This window comes from Hemiscyllium ocellatum, chromosome 7 (assembly GCF_020745735.1).
Source record: "Hemiscyllium ocellatum isolate sHemOce1 chromosome 7, sHemOce1.pat.X.cur, whole genome shotgun sequence".
Lineage (NCBI taxonomy): Eukaryota > Metazoa > Chordata > Chondrichthyes > Orectolobiformes > Hemiscylliidae > Hemiscyllium > Hemiscyllium ocellatum.
The window spans coordinates 39,604,963-39,626,636 of record NC_083407.1 but is presented as its reverse complement, the minus strand read 5'-3'; the positions used below and the strand labels follow the sequence as shown (position 1 = coordinate 39,626,636).

Below are 21,674 nucleotides of genomic sequence, written 5' to 3'. Positions count from 1 at the left end.
TAACACGTGGCACATTGTCAATGAGAAGTTGAGAAGTGTAACAGAACATGCCAGAACAGCATCAGGCACTGCTAATGTTTCCTACTCTGTTTAAATGAGCATCTACCTTATTTTTAAACTAGACTCCTAGCTCTAGATTCACCCACAAGAGGAAACATCGTTTCCACATCCAACTGGTCAGGTCGCCTCAGATCTTATACATTTTAATTAAGTCCATTCTGATTCTCCTAAACTCCAAAAGGATCGAGGGCCAGTATGTCTAGCCTTTCCCCATAAGGCTCATTCTAGGTATTACAGGGGATCCTCGATTTACTGTCTGACTTATGAATGTTCCTACTGAAACGCAATTTCAAACAGGTTGTAATTTTAAAGATGAACACAACTTTCCATTTTCCTGCATTGTTTTCTGACTTGTGTACAAAACAACACTTAAACACACTCCAGAGAGAAGTCATTCACAACCTGGAACTGCCTGTAGTCGAGTAAACCTTCTCTGCACTGAATGCAATGCACTAACATTAACACAGTTCTCCAGCTGTGATCTCCCCAATGTCCTATATAACCGAAGACGAACTTCCCGACTACTCCATTCAGTGGCCCCCGCAGTACACCATAATACTCTATTAGCTTTCCTGATTACTTGTTCTACGTGCATACTAACCTTCAGTGATTCATGGACGAGGACACAAATCTCACTGCTTCTGAAAACAGTTCATCCTTAATGTTCCAGGATACAAATACTACAGGAAGGATAGAAATGGAGGCAAGAGAGGAGGGGGAGTGGCGTTTTTGACAAGGGATAGCATTACAGCTGTGCTGAGGGAGGATATTCCTGGAAATACATCCAGGGAAGTTATTTGGGTAGAACTGAGAAATAAGAAAGGGTTGATCACCTTATTGGGACTGTATTATAGACCCCCTAATAGTCAGAGGGAAATTGAGAAACAAACTTGTAAGATCTCAGCTATCTGTAAGAATAATAGGATGATTATGGTAGGGGATTTTAACTTTCCAAACATAGACTTGGACTGCCATAATGTTCAGGGTCTAGATGGAGAGGAATTTGTTAAGTGTGTAAAAATAAGATTTCTGATTCAGTATGGGGATGTACCTACTGGAGAAGGTGCAAAACTTGATCTACTCTTGGGAAATAAGACAGGGCAGGTGACAGGAATGTCAGCGGGGGAGCAGTTTGGGGCCAGCGACCAAAACTCCATTAGATTTAAAATAGTGATGGAAAAGGATAGACCAGATCTAAAAGTTGAAGTTCTAAATTGGAGAAAGGCCAATTTTGATGGTAGTAGGCAAAATTCCTGGCTGTAAGAGCTGCTCCTTTTTTTGAGACATTTTAGGTGCTGGAGGTGATTTCCTCAAATTCCAGGAACAGCAATTACTGTTCTATATGCTGTTGCATTGTTTTGGAACTTTGGGAAAAAAAGTCAAAACAACAGCAGTTTTAAAAGGAAGAAGAACAGACAAAGGGAGCACATGGTGAGGACAGTGCAGAGAGAGAGAGAGAGAGAGAGTGTGAGAGAGAGAGAGTGTGAGAGAGAGAGAGAGAACCTGCACAGTTCCTGCCTTTGCGGTTTTTGAAATCATGTGTCGCTGGACATCGGAGTGCATCTGGGAAAATTAACAAACAGTTTCACAACTAATCTTGGAGGAACCAGTTTGGGCAAAGTTCACAACACAGAATCAGAAAAGTTAATGGCTGTTTTAAGTCTGTCCAAGAGAAAGGTTGTATTAGTGAGCACAGTGGGTTCTTTCTTGATTATATGTTTTTGGAGATAAATCTCTTGATTAAACTTAAAATATAAGCCATAGCTATTAATTTAACCTGGTGCAGTGTTTTGTAGAGGAATAAGACGGTGTTATTTTCTGGGTCTGTAGATTGTGAAGGAGCAAAAATGGCCTTTGCAGTGATACATACTTCTTGTAAGAAGTGGAAGTTTAAAGAGAGTTTAAGGGTTATTGCGGATTATATCTGCTATAAATGCTGTTGGATGTGAATCTTATCAGATCGAGTGGAGCGTTTGGACAGACAGACAGAAGCGATGAGAAATTTGCAACAGCAACAGTATGTGATGGATGTCAGTTATAGGAAGGGGGGAAAATCTCAGATACAGTCACATAGATGGGTTAACTCCAGGAAGGGTAAAAGAGGTAGGCACCTAGGGCAGGAGTCTTTTGTGGATATACCCGTTTCAAACAGGTATGCTGTTTTGGAAAATGTAGGGGGTGATAGATTCTCAAGGGGAACTTAGCACAAACAGCCAAGATTCTAGTATTGAGACTGGCTCTAATGCAACGAGGGGCACGTCGACTTCCAACAGATCAATTGTGTTAGGGGATTCTGTAGTCCGAGGTACAGACAGACGTTTCTGTGGCCAGCAGAGAAAAAGCAGAATGGTGTGTTGTTTCCATGGTGCCAGGATCAAGGATGTCTCAGAGAGGGTGCAGAATGTTCTCACAGGGGAAGAGAGGCCAGCAAGAGGTCATTGTCCATATTGAAACCTACGACATTGGAAGGGAAAAGGTTGAAATTCTGAAGGGAGATTACAGAGAGTTAGGTAGAAATTTAAAAAGGTCCTCAAGGGTAGTAGTATCTGGATTACTCCCAGTGCTACAAGCTAGTGAGTGCAGGAATAGGAGGATAGAGCAGATGAATGCATGGCTGAGGAGCTGGTGTATGGGAGGAGGATTCACATTTTTGGATCATTGGAATCTCTTTTGGGGTAGAAGTGACCTGTACAAGAAGGACAGATTGCATCTAAATTGGAAAGAAGGGACTAATATACTGGCAGGGAAATTTGCTAGAACTGCTTGGGAGGATTTAAACTAGTTAGGTGGGGGGTGGGGGTGGGAAGGTGGGACCCAGGGAGATAGTCAGGAAAGAGATCAATCGGAGGCTGGTACAATTGAGAACAGAAGTGAGTCAAACAGTCAAGGCAGGCAGGGACAACGTAGGACTAATAAATTAAACTGCATTTATTTCAATGCAAGGGGCCTAACAGGGAAGGCAAATGAACTCAGGGCATGGTTAGGAACATGGGACTGGGATATCATAACAATTACAGAAACATGGCTCAGGGATGGGTAGGACTGGAAGCTTAATGTTCTAGGATACAAATGCTACAGGAAGGATAGAAAGGGAGGCAAGAGAGGAGGGGGAGTGGCATTTTTAATAAGGGATAGCATTACAGCTGTGCTGAGGGAGGATATTCCTGAAAATATATCCAGGGAAGTTATTTGGTGGAACTGAGAAATAAGAAAGGGATGATCATCTTTTTGGGATTGTATTATTGACCCCCTTATAGTCAGAGGGAAATTCAGAAACAGACTTGCAAGGAGATCTCAGCTATCTGTAAGAATAATGGGGTAGTTACGGTAGGGGATTTTAACTTTCCAAACATCGACTGGGAATACCATAGTATTAAAGGTTTAGATGGAGAAGAATTTCTTAAGTGTGTACAATTTTCTGATTCAGTATGTGGATGTACCTACTAGAGAAGGTGCAAAACTTGACTGACTCTTGGGAAATAAGGCAGGGCAGGTGACTGAGGTGTCAATGGGGGAGTACTTTGGGGCCAGCGACCATAATTCTATTCGTTTTAAAATAGTGATGGAAAAGGATAGACCAGATCTAAAAGTTGAAGTTCTAAATTAGAGAAATGCCCATTTTGACGTTATTAGTCAAGACCTTTCGAAAGCTGATTGGAGGCAGGTGTCACAGGTAAAGGGAAGGCTAGAAAATGGGAAGCTTTCAGAAATAAGATAACAAGAATCCAGAGAAAGTATATTCCTGTCAGGGTGAAAGGGAAGGCTGGTAGGTATAGGGAATGCGGGATGACTAAAGAAATTGAGGGTTTGGTTAAGAAAAAGGAGGAAGCAATGTCAGGTATAGACAGGATAGATCAAGTCAATCCTTAGAACAGTATAAAGGCAGTAGGAGTATACTTAAGAGGGAAATCAGGAGGGCAAAATGGGGACATGAAATAGCTTTGGCAAACAGAATTAAAGGAGAATCCAAATGGATTTTACAAATATATTAAGGATAAAAGGGTAATTAGGGAGAGAACAGGGCCCCTCAAAGATCAGCAAGGCAGCCTTTGTGTGGAGCCAGAAAATGGGGGAGATACTAAATGAATATTTTGCATCAGTATTTACTGTGGAAAAAGATATGGAAGATATAGACTATAGGGAAATAGATGGTGACATCTTGCAAAATGTCCAGATTACAGAGGAGGAAGTGCTGGATGTCTTGAAACGGTTGAAGGCGGATAAATCTCCAGGACCTGATCAGGTGTAGCCGAGAACTCCGTGGGAAGCTAGAGAAGTGATTGATGGGCCTCTTGCTGAGATATTTGTATCATCGGTAGTCATAGGTGAGGTGCCAGAAGACTTGAGGTTGGCAAACGTGGTGCCACTGTTTAAGAAAGGGCGGTAAAGACAAGCCAGGGAACTATAGACCGGTGAGCCTGACCTCAGTGGTGGGCAAGTTGTTGGAGGGAATTCTCAGTATTCAAACTCCATCTAGACGGCAGATTTTAAGCATAGTCATTCAGAGAGATGCATTCACTCCCTGTCTTATTAGTCAGGTAAATGCCTTGTTCACTTGTAGCCAATAGGTATCAAACAACCTGTGCAGAGTAAGATGGAGTCTGAGTGAAGAGGGGAGGGAGGCAAATCAGATGAAGGAAATGTTGAAGTTAATTGAAATGTTATTTGAAATGTTGAGTGTGGTTCCCCTGTAGTAACTGGTAATGAATACACTGGTTATACAGATACTCTGTTTTGAAGTGGACAAGGTGATTCAAATCAGTTATGTTTCATTCACCAGTTTAACTGCTTTTTTCCATCTGCGCTATCTTTAAGGCCAATTGGTTAGATTTCTCACTTCTGCTGTGAACAAACAACATGACATGCATCACAATTGTAATGAGACTCCTCAGCATGATAAGATATGAACATTGCAAGTGTCATCATAAATGGGGCTGAAAGTTACTGACAGTTTTTAGGCTATTACAACCCTACTTTAGAAAGATACAGATAGTTAAAACCAACTCTAGGACCTCCTTTTGCAAATACAGGCCACTTCCTTGATACGGGGACATGCCATTTGCTGATAAGATCAAGCTGACTGCTTAACCACAAAAATGAAAAGGATCTTGTGAGTTATTGAGGAAGAACAATTCTTTTTGTATTCCAATCAACATTTATCTAACAACTAGTGTGACAGAAAACAATGATCTTACCATTCATTTTAATTCCTTTCATTGTGCCATCTTAGCCTTCAAAACAATGATGCAATGTTTCTAAAATAATTAATTGGCTGTGGTATGGACCAGGCCAGACCCCCTCAAAATATTTTAATATGGTGGCCTAGACCCTAACTTTTTCTTAATTTTGAGGAAGATGTGAAGTGGGTGTTCCAGGTGTGATGCAACTAGTCAAACCATTTGACTTTAAGCAAAGCAGAATTTATTTAAACACTGCAGTTGAAACGTGAACAAAAGAAAGTGGAATTTAAAACACATTAACTATTAAAAAACGTAACCAACCTGATACAGCAACTATTACAAATTATCTGTACCAATACAGCAACACCCCATGAATACATCCCTTGGCAAAATAGATAAGTTCAAACACAGATTCTTACTGGCAGGAGGGAATAACATCCAAACAAAGATTTCAGAAGGAAGTCAGAGGAATTCTTTACTGAAGCTTGCCACTCCCCTGGACTCTCACATCTTGTGACTGCTATAGCTAAAACAAACCAGAAGTAACTGAACTGGGAGAACTGGCCTCTCCTCTTTCATTGTTAAACTAACCTCTTCCTAGACTTTTCAGAGCCTCTGCCCCCTCTTCAAAAAAGCTTGGGATAAAATGACCTTTTTAAAGTGACAGCATTATCACAACTGTGAAAGAATATGAAATAATCACAGAATTGTAACAGTACCGAAGATATTCTGTAAAGGCATGTTCCTTGTTTGCAAGTAAACAAAGAAATGCAAGACTTTTAAGCATGCAATATTTGTGCCAGAAACAGAACCTAGATGTTATTGACTAAATAAGAAAACAACTAAAGATTGATTCTGAACAGTCAAATTGTAAGATGGTGAATAAGTCCATCAAGGAGCAATCAGGAAGGTGAAGTATAACAACTCAAATTTAAGACATGAACACACGTTTATATAACTATACGTGGAGGTGAAATAACTAAATAGTACCTTAGTGTACAGATGTATTCTATCAGTATTTTTGCTTGCGCAAAACATGAAGCCATCGTAAACTGGAACACTGCTGTTGCAAGTGATATCAGATTGTTCTATATCAGAAAAGTTTGGAACACACACCATGATTAGTTCCTCTTAAAAGAACACACATTCAAATAAGGAAGGGGTGCTAACAAAGAACAAAAAGTTAAAATATCAAACATTGCTGCTTGTGAACATGGACAGATTTCCTATAATTGTTACACTTTGTAATTGAAACACCTGCTGACACTCAATTTAATCAGGATACTCTGCAAGAAATCATTGCCTTCAAGACAGGAATCATAGGGACTGGTTGGTGATAGGCAGAAACATGCAGAAATTGATGGGAAATTTGAATCAAGTGCCACACTTCAGGGAAGTTTTTCTCATGACAACAGAAAAGGTGAAGGAGGAGCTGATAGAAGTCTTCTAGTTATCAGGGGTTGGTGAAGAGAGAAGATATTTCAGATATCCACAAAAAGCTTTAAATGTCCTGCACGCAGAACATTATTGGAACTCGTTACCATAAATTGCTACTGAATTGTACATTATAACAAAGGCAATTAGTTCTTTAAAGAGAGGAACATTAAAGGGCAAGTACAGGGTGTATGATAATTCTGGGCACTAAACCTTGTGAAAGGTATGTATAATGCACATTCATTAGAATTGTACTTGAGATTAAAGGGTTAATTCTGCAAATGTATTATTTTGGTTTGAAACTACTTATGTTTTAATGGTTAAGGGGTGAGCTAAATGGAACGCCAATTTAAAAAAAGTTTGTTATTTTATATATACCTAAAATCTGTATTTTTTGGTTGGGGCAATCCGGAGCAAGACAGCATAATACAGCATGGAAACAGACCCTACAGTCAAAGCAGTCCATGCCAATCATGTTCACAAATTGAACTAGTCCCACCTGCGTACATTTGGCCTATATACTTTCAAACCGTTCTATAGCTCCTTGAAAGTGGAATCGCAGGTAGATAGGATAATGAAGAAGGCGTTTGTATGCTTTCCTTTATTGGTCAGAGTATTGAGTACAGGAGTTGGGAGATCATGTTGTGACTGTATAGGACATTGGTTAGGCCACTGTTGGAATATTGCGTGCAATTCTGGTCTCGTTCCTATTGGAAAGATGTTGTGAAACTTGAAAGGGTTCAGAAAAGATTTACAAGGATGTTGCCAGGGTTGGAGGATTTGAGCTACAGGGAGAGGTTGAACAGGCTGGTGTTGTTTTCCCTGGAGCGTTGGAGGCCGAGGTGTGACCTTATAGAGGTTTACAAAATTATGAGGGGCATGGATAGGATAAATAGACAAAGTCTTTTCCCTGGGGTTGGGGAATCCAGAACTACAGGGCACAGGTTTAGGGTGAGAGGGGAAAGATATAAAAGAGACCTAAGCAGCAACTTTTTCACACAGGGTGGTACATGTATGGAATGAGTGCCAGCGGATGTGGTGGAGGCTGGTACAATTGCAACATTGAAGAAGCATTTGGATGGATATATGAATAGGAAGGGTTTGGAGGGATATGGGCTGGGTGCTGGCAGGTGGGACTAGATTGGTTGGCATATCCGGTCGGCGTGGACGGGTTGGACCGAAGGGGTCTGCTTCCATGCTGTACATCTCTAATTCTCTATAACTTATCCAAATATCTTTTAAACACTGTAACTGTATCTGCACCACATTCCTGATGAACAGCTTATGCTCGAAACATTGACTCTCCTGCTCCTTGGATGCTGCCTGACTGGCTGTGCCCATTCAGCACCACATGTTTAGACTCTGGTCTCCAGCTTCTGCATTCCTCGCTTTCTCCCTGTACCTACATCCACCACTTTTTCTGGCAGTTCATTCCACACAGTAACCATTCTTTGTGTAAAAACGTTACCCCTCATGTCTGTTTTAAATCTTTCTCCTCTCACCCTAAAAATATGACCCAGAAAAGCTTGCCTCTCTTCATAACCTGTTAAAGTGTGAGTGACTGAGAACTCTCAAATTCCACTATTTAAAGAAAAATAACAATTTATTTTTTTTCTAAATCTAATAATGAATATTAAACAAAATCTTCACAAATCCAAGCCCTCCTTGTCTTAACTACGTACTACGACATGGGGTTTAAACCTGACGCACAGTGAAGCTCACCTCGCAGCGTCATCTGTTAAATTTTGAGAGGCAAAGAACTATCCCAGAGGTCACTATTTAAAGTAAAAATTAGCAATTCTATTCTTTAAGTCCAAAAGAGAACACTAAAACAACAGCTATTTACAACTCCTTTCTCTTAAACCTATCTTTTACCTCCCACTCGACAATACTGTTCCGATTAAAAAACCCGGATTAGGATTTATATGAAAAAAAACACGTTTCAAAACCAGCCAGATTTGTCAATTCTCATTTGTAGATTTCACTCTTTAGATTTTTCTCTGGACTTTCCGGGGTTGTCTCTTCTTCGCTCTTTTGCTGCATAACTTTTCTTATGGACAGGCACCTTTCAGACAGCTACTTAGCTAGTAGTCTATACTTGTTGGTTTTCTTGGCAGATTTCCCCCAACTGTTCAAAATGTCCAGTTTTATACCCCAAAACATTAGATCATTTCATTGGTTTGATGTCATCAAACCAATAAATTCAAATTCGATTGGATTTTGGTATGTTGGGGCATCATTTAAACTAGGAGGAAGTGAGAGCTTAAAAATGTGTTGCTGGAAAAGCTCAGCAGGTCAGGCACCAAAGGAACAGGAGAATCGACATTTCCTAAAGAAGAGCTTACACCCGAAACGTCGATTCTCCTGTTCCTTTGATGCTGCCTGATCTGCTGCGCTTTTCCAGCAACACATTTTTAAGCATTATTTAAATTGATTGGCCAAATTTGAATTTGTTGTGTACCACAGCAGTTGACTGCACTATTGGTTTCACAGTCAAATGTTACATTTTAAATTCTTTCAGCACACTCTGTACCTCTCTAAGTCCAGTCTCTCAAAGGTACAGTACACATCTACACCTTCATAGCACTACTTCCTGACTCCAACTCTATAAAAATAATATGTTGTTCCAATAACACACTTATTAAACATTACATTAACTTAATCTCAAAACCACACCATCTCTGTCTACTTCAGTGTTTTCATCCTTACGGCTGCAAATCTCCCTGAGTCATCTTCTTTCTTTTTGCTGTGAGTAATTTTTACATGAAAAGGTACCTTTGATAGAGAGTGTTTACTAATTTCTTTGAGAGCAAGATGTTAGATAGACAGTTAGTTCTATGATTCTACAGGAGTTGCTCGCTGTTCCTTCTTTACCTTCTAACACGGCTCTTCTTTCCCTTTCTTTATCTTCTACTTCCATTTGCCTCGATCACAATTTAAGGTTTTCTAACTCTACTGCACTTGTCTGTTTCTCTGATACTCCAAAGTGCTTGACCAACTTCTTTAAAATTTCAGCTTTCCTTGAGTCCCTGGATAAACCCAATTCTAATATATTTGCTAATTCCAATAGTATATCCTTCCTCCATCTTTCTAAAACATCTTGGCAAATTTGGGAAGCATCTTCAAACCCCTGAACCTCTTTAGTAATGTTAAAAGCCATTTCCCTCACTTTTAATTCAACCAGCCACAAGTATCTGAAATTAAACAAATTTTATTTAAAGACCCGGGACATTATTCACCAAGTGTTTAAGTCTGCTGGGAGCTTTTATACGTAAACTGGTTCAAGTCTGTCCAAATCCCTGACTAGATCTGTCTAAACGTTTCCAAAATTTGGATGATGAGCTCCCAAACTGTTTATAAAATCATGAAGGGCATGGATAAGTTAAATAGACAGAGTCTTTTCCCTCTGGTGGGGGAGTCTAGAACTATACGGCATAGATTTAAGGAGAGAGGACAAAGATTGAAAAGGGACCCAAAGGGCAACATTTTCATGCAGAGGGTGGTGTATATGGAATTAGCTGCCAGTGGAAGTAGAGGAGTAGGCAAGAAGGAGGCTGGAAGAACACAACAAGTCAGGCAGCATTAGGAGGTGGAGAAGTCAACATTTCAGAAGACTCTTGACATTCACCTTTTCTACGCCCTTCATGATTTTATAAATTTCAATAAGCTAACCCCTCACACTTAACACTCCAGTGAAAAAAAAGTCCTAGCCTTTCCAGTGTACTTTTATATCTGAAACTCTCCATTCCTTTACCATCCTGGTAAATCTCTTCTGAACTCTCTCCAGTTTAGTAATATCCTTCCTAAACCGAGCAATCAGAATTGCATACAGTGCTCCAGAAGAGTCCTCACCAATATCCTGTACAACCTCAATATGATGCCCCAACTCCTATTCTCAAAAGGTCTGAGCAATGAAAGCAAGCATGTTAAACAGTTTTAGAACTTGGATATTTAGGAACAAGATATCATAAGACACTGTTTTACATATCTGGCAGGAGGCATCTGAAACACTCATCACAAAAGGCTTTCGACAGCGGGCCAATCTCAATGTTAAAGACTGAGATTCATTTTTATTACTTCGGGTATAAAGTTGTACAGAGCAACTGTGGATAAATAAAGTTTAAGAGCAGATGATATGTTCTTATAGAAAGGCATACTGGGGCGTAGAGACTAAATGGCATATTCTTATTCTAAAATAGGATAAGTACCGATTTAGGTATTGAATTGGTGGATGCTAGAATACATAGATCTATATAGCCAATATACATCAGGAAGATCAAGTATTGTCCCGCAAGATGCTGTGCGTAAAGTACAGTGCCAATGGAAAGTAAATAATGTAAGATAAATAAAATTAGTTAATGAATTAGATACACTTCGGAGACATTTCTGAAATGGTCAGTCAACAAATGCTGCAAAACTTGCCCATAAAAAACTAACTAATTTGGGTATAGCACATAGAGGAATTATCTATGAACTACTTGTATTCAAATTGAATTAAAGTCTGTAAATAGTTGCAGAATTAGAAATGAAGAACAAACTGAATTACCCTGTTGCTGTGGACTGGCGTTGCACATTCTTCCTTCAGTTATGGAAATATCATTGTTACTTTTGTCAATATTGAAAACTACATGCATTTCCTCAGACTTCACTGTATTGATGTGTAGTTCTTCACTATTTTTCTGCCCTGCCGGCGTACTTGATTCATCTTTTTCCTCATTTTCCTGGTCAGATAGGACAGTGCAGTCAGTGTCAGGTTGGGTTCCTCCTTTACATTCTTTTTCACTAAGATTTTCATGACAAGACAAATATTTTTCTTTTTCATCACCTGTGATAAGAAAAGCTTCAGGTTAAAACATTGCTAAAACATCAGATTAGATTAGAGTAGATTCCCTACAGTGTGGAAACAGGCCCTTTGGCCCAACAAGTCCACACCGACTCTCCGAAGAGTAACCCACCCAGACCCATTTCCCTCTGACTAATGCACTGAACACTATAGGCAATTTAGCATGGCCAATTGACCTTACCTGCACATCTTTGGATTGTGGGAGGAAACAGGAGTATCCAGAGGAAACCCACACAGCCACGTGAAGAATGTGCAAACTCCACACAGACAATCACCTGAGGCTAGAATTGAACCCGGGATGGACCTGGTTCTGACCTGCTAACCACTGAGCCACCGTGCCACCCCAAGTGTCATTCAGAGCCTGGGACAATGGCGAATCTGTGACGAAAGTATGGCGAGATTTGAGATTACTGACACGGTTAACAATAAAGTCTGATTTTCCATCCAAGGCTTTAATGGCAAGATGACACTCACATGCAAGAGTGGTGAGGGGTCTATTGCATGTATTAGCATCTCGTTACTACCAAATCTTAGCTCATTTGTGTGCCATTTGCTATTTTCTCAGGTAGGGGAGAGAAACCAGATGGTGACAATTCCTGACACCAAAATCTCAGTGGTAACTGGAGATTGCAACTTGTTCATGTCTTCTTCAGGTCTCCTTCTTGACCAGCAGTTCTAAAACCTCAGAATGCTGCCATGATAGCATGGTGCATTCAAAATTCAGTGAGAAGCAGAACATTGACAAAGTAATGTTGATCAAGCTCCTGGAGGAAAAGCTCCCATAAAATTCCTCTCAATTGACATTTGGCTGATATTTGGGAAAATTCAGCCCTGGAACACAATTTCAAAAGGAATAACAACTTATACTGCATGAGAAACCAGATGCTGATTGCTTAGGAAATAGACTGTGATTGGTCAAAACATTGTATTCTGCATGGCACCAGGGATAATTTGCTGTTACTCTTTTATTTAATTGAAATGGCAGTGTGTCTGGACAAATTCTGCTTGCATGCAGAGGACTGTATCTTGCACATGAATATATCAATGCTTCTACTGAGCCACAATGTGAATCTGACAGATAATCAGAACTGATTGTGTGTGTAATTCTTGGTACACACAGTATTATTCATTAAGTGCTGCCCATTCATAGAAATCATGTCTAAAGGTGGAGACAATGTTTTGAGTTTTGCAAACATGTGTTGGGTTGAGTATTAATCGCACAGTACAAGAGAGGCTCTTCAGGCCATTGAATCTGCATCAACTAAATCAACTTTAAATCTACGCTTGTCACACTTTCCATCATTTTGCCCATCGATTTGAATGGCATGGCATTTCAAGTGGTCATCTAAGGACTTTCTAAAAGGTTATGAGGCTTCCTGCCACAATTGTCCTCCCAGGCAGTGCATTCCAAATTCTTCCTACCCTTTGCCTAAAAACATTTTTACTCAAATGCTGCTTAAACCTCCTCCTGCTTTCATGGCCATTTGTGCCCCTTATTATTGATCCACAGACTAAACATAATAGTTGCTTTCTTTCCATCCTGTCTAGGACTGTCGTAATTTTATACAGCTCAATCAAACCACACCTTAGCCTTCTTTAATCCAAAGAAAACAATCCAAACTAATCCAGCCTCTCTTCACAGCTTAAATGCTGTATCTAAGGCAACATCCTGATGAATCTGCATTGGAGGGGCTGCAGCGGAATCACTTCATTCCTATAGTGCAGATACCAGAATTGCACACAGTACTCTAGCTGTGGCCTAGCCAAAGTCCTGTACAGCTCCGAAATAACATTGTATGCCTCAACTAATGAAGTGTCCTGGATGCCTTCTTAATTATTCAATTAAACTATCCTGTAGACAAGCATCCCAAGATGCTTCTGTTGCTCTTATCTTTCGAGTGACCCGCCCATCATTGAGTACTCCCTGGTCTTGTTACTTCCTCCAAGCGTCTCACACTTTTCAAGGAAGGTGATGGCCTAGTAGTATTATCACTAGACTATTAATCAAAGGACCCAGATAATGTTCTGGGGACTCAGGTGTGAATTCTGCCACAGCAGATGGTGGAATTTGAATTCAATTTAAAAAAAATCTGTAATTAAGAATCTACTGATGTCCACAAAATCCTTGTCAATGGTTAGGAAAAAGCCATCTGGTTCACTAATGTTCTTCAGGGAAGGAAATCCGCTATCCTTGTGTGGCTGGCCTATATATTATTTCAGACCCACAGCAATGTGGTTGACTCTTAAATGCCTTCTGAAATGGCCCAGCAAGCCATTCAGTTGTACCAACTGCTACAAAGCCACAATGAAACCGGACAGATCACATGGCATCGACCTAGCACCAGAAAAGACAATATCAGAAACAGCCCTGCCAATCCTGCAAAATCCTCCTCACTAACGTGGGCACTGGTGCCAAAATTGGGAGAGCTGTCTCAAACTGGTCAATCAACAGTCTGATATTGTCATACTCATGGAATCATACCATCCAGACAATGTGCCAGACACCACCATCATCCCTGGATATATCCTGACTCAATAGCAGGACAGATCAAATAGAGGTGGCAGTACAGTGGTACACAGTCAGAAGGGAGTTGCTCTAGGAGTCCTCAATGTTGACTCTGGAGTCCATGAAGTCTCATGGCAGCAAGTGAAACATGGGTAAGGAAACCTCCTGCTGATTACCATATATAGCCCTCAGCTGATGAATCAGTACTCCTCAATGTTAAACAATAACTAAGAGGAACTAAGGAGGATGGTAAGGGCACAAAATATACTCTGAGTAGGGGTTTTCAATGTCCACCACCATGGAGTAGCTCGACAACAGTACTACTGTTGTCTACTGTTTCTATGTACTGCTTGAGCTGGTCAGGTCCTGAGGGACACAGCTGCTAGACTGTATCTGCAGCAGGTGGTGAGGGAACCAATCTGGGAAAAAAACATACTTCAACCATACCAAGCTGCCAAATGCAGATGCATCTGTCAATGACAGTATCAGGAAAAACTACCACCACGCAGTCCTTATGGAGATGAAGTCCGGCCTTCACTTTAAGAATAACCTCCATCATGCTGTGTGGCACTATCACCGTGCTACAGAAGGCTTGCCAGTCTGACAAAGCATTGGGACACAGACAGACTTTACACTTATTATTTAAAAAGCTTGAGCTATCTTGAGAATGTAATTTAAGAGAAGTTCTGGGATTTAAATATCAAAGAACAGAAACTAGCATATCCCATTACAAAAGATGAAAGTTTTAAGCTAAGATTGTTCACTGTATCACTTCTCCATGACAATGGACACCTTTGGCTATAAATTCCATGAGCATGATCTTAACCTCCACAATCACCTGATGAAGAAGTGGCACTCCGAAAGCTAGTGTTTCCAAATAAACCTGTTGGACTATAACCTGGTGTGGTGTGATTTTTAACCTTGTCCACCCCAGTTCAACACTGGCACCTCCAAGTCACGCAATTCGACAGAGTGTGACATCAAGGCTGCACTAGTCAGATTGTGGCATCAAGGAGCTGTGGCAAAACTGTAATCAATGGGTATCAGAGGGCAAACTCTCTGGTGACCAGATTCATACAAAACACAGATAGTTGTGGTTGTGAGAGGGCAGTCACCTCAGCTCCAGGATATCTCTGCAGGAGTTCCTCAGGATAATGTCCTCAGCTCAACAATCTTCAGCTGCTTCATCAATGACTTTCCCTCCATCATTAGGTCAGAGTGGGGACGTTCACTCATGATTGCATAATACTCAGCACCATTTACGACTCCTCAGATCCTGAAGCAGTCCATATCCAAATGCAGCAGGATCTGGAAAATATCCAGCCTTGGGTTGACAAATGGCAAGTTCCAAATATGCCACACAAATGCCAGGCCAGGAGTATCACCAATAAGAAGCAAGTATCACCAATAAGTATTATCATCATTGAATCCCCTGCTGTCACATCCTGGGATTTAACATTGATCAGAAACTCAAGTGAACTCACCATATAAACACAGTAGCTACAAGAGTAGGCCAGAGGCTTGGAATACTGTCACGAGTAACTAACCTCTTGACTCTTCAAAGCATGTCCACTATATACAAGGCACGAGGCAGGAGTGTGATGTAATACTCGCCCAGTTGCCTGGATGCGCGCAGCCCCAACAACACTCAAGAAACTTAACACCATACAAGACAAAGCAGCCTGCTGGATAGGTACTACATCCACAAGCATCCACTCCCTCCACCATCAACCATCTACAACATGCACTGCAGAAATTCATCAAAGATCCTCAGACAGTTTCTTCCAAACCCATGATCACAGAAGGAGAAACAGGTAGCAGATATATGGGAACACCACCACCTTCATGTTCCGTTCCAAGCCTCTCACCATCCTGACTTGGAAATATATTGCTGTTCCTTCACTTCTGCTGGGTCAAAATCCTGGAATTCCTTCACTAATGGCATTATGGGTCAACCCAGGGCAAACAGGGACAGGCAATAAATGCTGGCCAGATAGCAACAGCCACATCCCGTTCTCAGGGTTAAATTCCACTGGCCGCTGATCTGCTCTTCTGACCACCCATCTATATCTTCCTCGAACCTAAGGCCTCCTTTCTCACTATCCAAACCCTTGCTTATCATATGTAACGACAAACAATAAAGGGACCCAACACTGATCGCTGTGATACACTGGTCTCTAGTCCTACAAATGTCACTTTCTGTCTCATACACGTAGGCCAATTTTGGATCCAAATTAGAAAGCTACCCTAACTCAATGCCCTCTTACCTTCCTTATAATTCTCCCGTGTGGGACCTTGCTGAAATCTAAATAAATCAACTGGACAAACCTCATTCACAGATCTGATCACCTCCTTGAAAAATTTGATCAAATTTGTTAGGCATGACATCCCTCTAATGAAGCCATGTTATTTCTGAACAAACCTTGCTTCTCCAAGTAAGAATTAACTACCTCCTTCAGAATTTTCTCCAATAGTTTCCCTGTCACGGATGCGAGACTGATTGGACTGACATTCCCTGGTTTGATTGAGCAAACCTCTTGAAAAGTAAGATCACATTATACAGCGCAGGAACAGACCTGCTGTCCAACTCAACCACACTGATCAAGCATCAATGGACTTGAGGTTCTTGAGCAGATTGACATAAGGAATGAGGAGTTATCAGAGGTTTTGGCTTAAAGGTGGACAAAACTCCAGGTGAGAGGAGAGTACCATTTGCCAGCATTTGGCCGATACCCTCTAAACCCTTCCTATCCATATATCCATCCAGATGCCTTTTAAATACTGTAATTGTACCCACCTCCACCACTTTCTCTGGCAGCTTGTCTCATACATGTACCACCCTCTGCGTGCACTGCAGAAATTAATTAAAGGTCCTCAGACAGTTCCTTCCAATCCACAATCCACAATTTAGACGAACAAGGGCACAGGATATATGGGAACACCAGCACCTTCAAGTTCCTCTCCAAACTGGTTACAACTCATGTCCTTTTTAAATCTTTCCCCTCTCACCTTAAACCTATGTTGGATCTACGTTCTGGCTAGAGGGGAATTAAAAATTTGGATGAGTCCCTGTAATTTTCTCCCTCGCCTCTCACAGCATCCTGGGATACAACTCATCCAGACCTGGAGTTTTGTCCACCTTTAAGCCTGCCAAAATCGCTGATAACTCCTTACTCTCTCTGTCAATCTGCTCAAGAACCTCAAGTCCATCTTGCCAAATTCTGGACTACTTCCTCCCTCTACTAAGTAAAGTACTCATTTAACACCCTAACAATGGTCTATGGTTCTACGCACAAATTGCTCCTTTAGTCCCAACCTCTTTCCCTGGTTATCCTTTCCCCTTAATATTATTATATATAGTTGATATACTTTGGGATTCTCCCTAATCTTACCTGCCAGCACGTTTTCATGCCTCCTCTTTCCTTTCTTCAGCTCCCAATGCACTTTCTATACTCCACTTGAGCTCTGTTCGGATGCTGCCTTTGTACCTGTTAAAATACTCTTTTTCCCTTTGTATCCATTCCTGAATATTGCAAAACATCCATACCTCTCTGGCCTTGTTGTCACTCTGAAGGAAACATGTTGGGCCATTACTCTCTCCAATTCCTTTCTGAATACCTCCAGTTGTTCTGGTGTAGATTTATCCACAAGCAGCTGTTCCAAATCTATTTTGACCAAATCCTGCCTCATTTTAATAAAATCTGCTTTCCCCAATCCAAAGACATTTTCAAGCAACCATCCTTTTCCTTCACAAACTTAAAACATATGCATATGGTTAGTACTGTGCTTGTTGTGGACAGCTGAAGAGACATGCTGTTCTGGTACATACAATACACTTGTTATTGGCAGGTATGATGACCTAGCATCACAGTAGCACTGAAATTAGTACACCACATTACTCATTGGTGAGGAAGGCCAAATGTCTTCTGAGTTGACAGTAGCATTCTGCTCTAGGAGAACTCCATTGGTCGCAATATGAAACACTTTTGATGCTCACTTTTTTTTTGAGCCACCTTACCTTTCTAGGGCAATTTGAGGTAGCCTGGGCACCCTTAAGGACTGAAAGCAGCAACCTTCGGCCGTTCATTTGCATGATGTACATCAAGCAATTTGCTCGGGGTAGTCAATTCCCGCAAGTATTTTTTTCACTATCCAACTTAGATGGTGAGCAAATGGCTAGAACCCTATTCACAAAGTTGCTGCTAAAGCCAATCTAATCTTGTGGAGCTGTCGGAATACCAACACACATACTGATCAGTAGCAGCCAGCTAATGGTAGACTGTGATCGAGAACCTTATTAGCTAATTCATCAACTAGCATGTTGAGGAAGTAGAGTTCATCAGGTAGCTTAATTCAAAGGTGAATTTGAGCATGGCATTGAGTTCATGAAGGTGAAACCCATTAAGAATTACACTAACAATTTAAGATCATAAGTCAAGCTTGCAACATGGCTCACTTACACTTGCTGGACATTGTGCCTTTCTAATTAAACAAAGGCCTAGGGACATGGTTCTCATGTCTGACAGCACATCCTGGCTGATCAGAGTCAACCCTGCCTTTTTAAAATTTAAACAAAACTTTGGGGTAATTGTGCCTTCTCCATGACAACATCTTGACTAATTAGAGTCCACTTGCCAATCAATCAGCACCTGTTTCTCATGAATATAACTTGTAGCTCCCTTTGAAAAAGTGGTAGCCTTCATCTGTCCCCAATGAGTTCAAGGTGAAAAGATTTGATAGCAGTCACTTTTTCTGCAATATTAGTTGCTGATTGACAGAAACAGAAAATAGCAGTCAGCCTTTACAGTACTAAGATAATCATCACACTAACATAAAATAAATTGTCCAAGTACCAGAAGCTTTCCCATGAATGATTCACCGAAATACCAGTATATTTGATTGAGATAAAACACTAATAAAGGATTTTTTGTTCAATAAGTATGTTTGATAAGAAATTTGCTTGAAGATGAAAAATTCAAAACAGATTCTTACCAACACCTTGCGGAGTTTCACACATTTCACAGTAAGACAGAAAGATATTATTTGTAAATGTGCACATTTTGCAATTCCATGTTTTTTCAGTTACAAGCAGTTTTCTTGAGGGAGCTTGTGCTTTGTCCAGGAAATTTTGAGTATGATGAATTCTAATTGTGGATGGTGTCAGCCCACCTTTGGCCATGTTCTTTTTTGATCTTGTGTGATTTTTCATTGGTGTGAATAAAGATTTAAATCGTTTAGTCTGTGGTTCAAATGTATCTTTTAACAGCAGCTCATCATTGCTCGTTTCGGATATTACTTCAATCTCATTTTCATCACCTCTTGCATTTACTTCATCTAGTTTTCCTTGCGATTGCTGAGGTGAATTGGGGGGATCAGTTGATTCCAGCAGATCGAATGTATCACAAAACTGGCTGACTGGTAAGTCTTGAAGGGTTCTCTTGCGTTTCTCCCCGGAGTCAGGTTTTGACGAAAAGAATGAGCGGATGTCATGCTGTTTTTCTTTCTCAAACTGAAAGGGAAGTATAATTTACTTCAAAAGAATGACAAATCAACTTAACTACAAAATTAGAAATCTGTAAAGCTTAACAGCCCATTAAAGAGGAGTAATTAATCATTCATTAAATCTGCAATAATTCACATTGTATTTGGAAAGTCTAAGCACCTATCAAATTCAACATTTACTGCAAATGCCAAGTCTTTAATGGGACCATTGGATTTATCTCAAATTTCAGAAGTGACAATTAAAAACACCTTATCTTCCACCTCAGAACACTTCAACCTCATGGCATCAATGTGGATTTCACCAGTTTCCTCATTTCCCCTTCCCCCACCTCACCCCAGCTCCAGCCTTCCAGCTCAGCACCGTCCTCATGACCTCCTACCTGTCTATCTTCCTTTCCACCTATCCACTCCACCCTCCTCTCTGACCTGTCACCTCCATCCCCATCCCCATTCACCTACTGTACTCTATGCTACTTTCTCCCCACCCCTTCTCATTTATCTCTCCACTCTGCAGGCACCCTGCCTCGATTCCTGATGAAGGGCTTTTGCCCGAAATGTCGGTTTTCCTGCTCCTTGGATGCTGTCTGACCTGCTGTGCTTTTCCAGCACCACTCTGATCTAGACTTTGGTTTCCAGCATCTGCAGTCCTTGTTTTTACCTACACAATTAAAAACATATCAATGCAAAAAGTGTTGCGTTCTATACTGGTAACTCAAAACTGCTGTTATTTGTAGAGCATTTATCTTACTGTTGAGTTTTAAAATCCTATAAACTGTCTTTTATCTGGAGAAATAATTTGATCAGAAATATTCTGATTGGCCAAGATGTGCTATAGGACATGAGAACCAGGTCCCCAGGCCATTGTTTAATTAAAAAGGTCCAATGTCAAGCAAGTACAAGTGAGCCACTTTGCAAGCTTGACTTATGGTCTGAAATTGCTTGTTAGTGTAATTCTTAATGGTTTTACCTTTGTGAATTCTATGCCATGGTCAAATTGTCTGAAGGAAGGCAGCTCTAGGAAATATTTTGCAATTTACAAATAACAGATTAATGGCAGCAAGCAGGTCCACAAATCAAGTTCTATAGTAATATCCCAGAGTGGCTATTAGAGAGTAGCTCCAGTGGTTTGTGAACATCAATCGAATTTGTAACTTTAATGACTGCCTCAGCTGTGCTTTGTTTTTTATTGCGTATGACAATTTTGAATATATTTCTTGATTTTTCTCACTACCACAGTGGAAAAATAGGATGCAACAAAGATGGTGAGATAAACTGAAAATGCACTGACATCACACAACATGAAAATGTATAACTGGCACTATAGTATTAATATTAACAAAGCGATAACATGAAACAGAATTTTCTACACATTAGGAGAACTAAAAAAAACATTGCTATTAGTACCTAGCTTTGAAAAATTACTATTCACATCACATATAGCTCAGTTCAATTACTTACATGGGTAAAAAACACTCCATCTTCAGCTGCTGAAATATTTTTATTTGGCACCCAGGCCAATGCATTGCTCAAGAAATCCCACTTTTCTTTATCTCCCTCTTCCACTTCTAAGTGTTGCTTTATTCCATTTAATGTGTTACTTGTTACACGAGTCTGTAATTTAAAAGCAAAGTAACTCATCTCTCATGAATAAATGCAGGAGATAATTTGGTAGTTTGACTGAGCCGACATATTTGAAAACGAACAAACATATCTTTAAACTTTAAAACGACTCTAAACTCATTATAATTCCTGCACTTTAATCATTCATTTTCTCAAACTCAGCAGTACAGATTTGGACCAATGCCTCATAATTGAAGTTTGAACTTTGTTATCTCACAATTATTCTCTGGCCATCAACTTTATGATCCTACTTGGTAGCTTGAATAAGAGACTGTTCATTAAGTTTTAGCTTACACTAGAAAACAAATTACTTGAGTATGCGGCAAGAAGGAGTGAACCAAACAAAACACATCTAAGAATAAAGAATGTTAACTGGTTTCTTGAAACCTGAGAGATCAGACATGCTAGTAATTTATGATTTGCGTTCAACAATGTTCAAATTAGTTCTGGGCTATTGCTAAGATTACTAGAGTGGATTCATTTGAACATATTGTCTTTGAAGATGATGGTGAGATATGAGTTTATAGAA

At 40.3% G+C, this 21,674-nt stretch overlaps 1 protein-coding gene across 4 annotated transcripts in view; it reads right to left on the bottom strand.

Moving 5' to 3' along the window:
• Positions 1-21,674, bottom strand: part of zranb3 (zinc finger, RAN-binding domain containing 3) — a 171,610-nt gene that overhangs the window by 22,039 nt on the left and 127,897 nt on the right. For all 4 annotated transcript variants that reach the window (XM_060827120.1, XM_060827121.1, XM_060827123.1 and 1 more), the window contains 4 exons: positions 20,984-21,136; positions 19,016-19,532; positions 11,221-11,499; positions 6,231-6,328 (listed from right to left, as the gene is read on the bottom strand). In XM_060827120.1, coding sequence (XP_060683103.1) covers positions 6,231-6,328; positions 11,221-11,499; positions 19,016-19,532; positions 20,984-21,136 — 1,047 coding nt within the window. The remainder of the gene's footprint in view (positions 1-6,230; positions 6,329-11,220; positions 11,500-19,015; positions 19,533-20,983; positions 21,137-21,674) is intronic.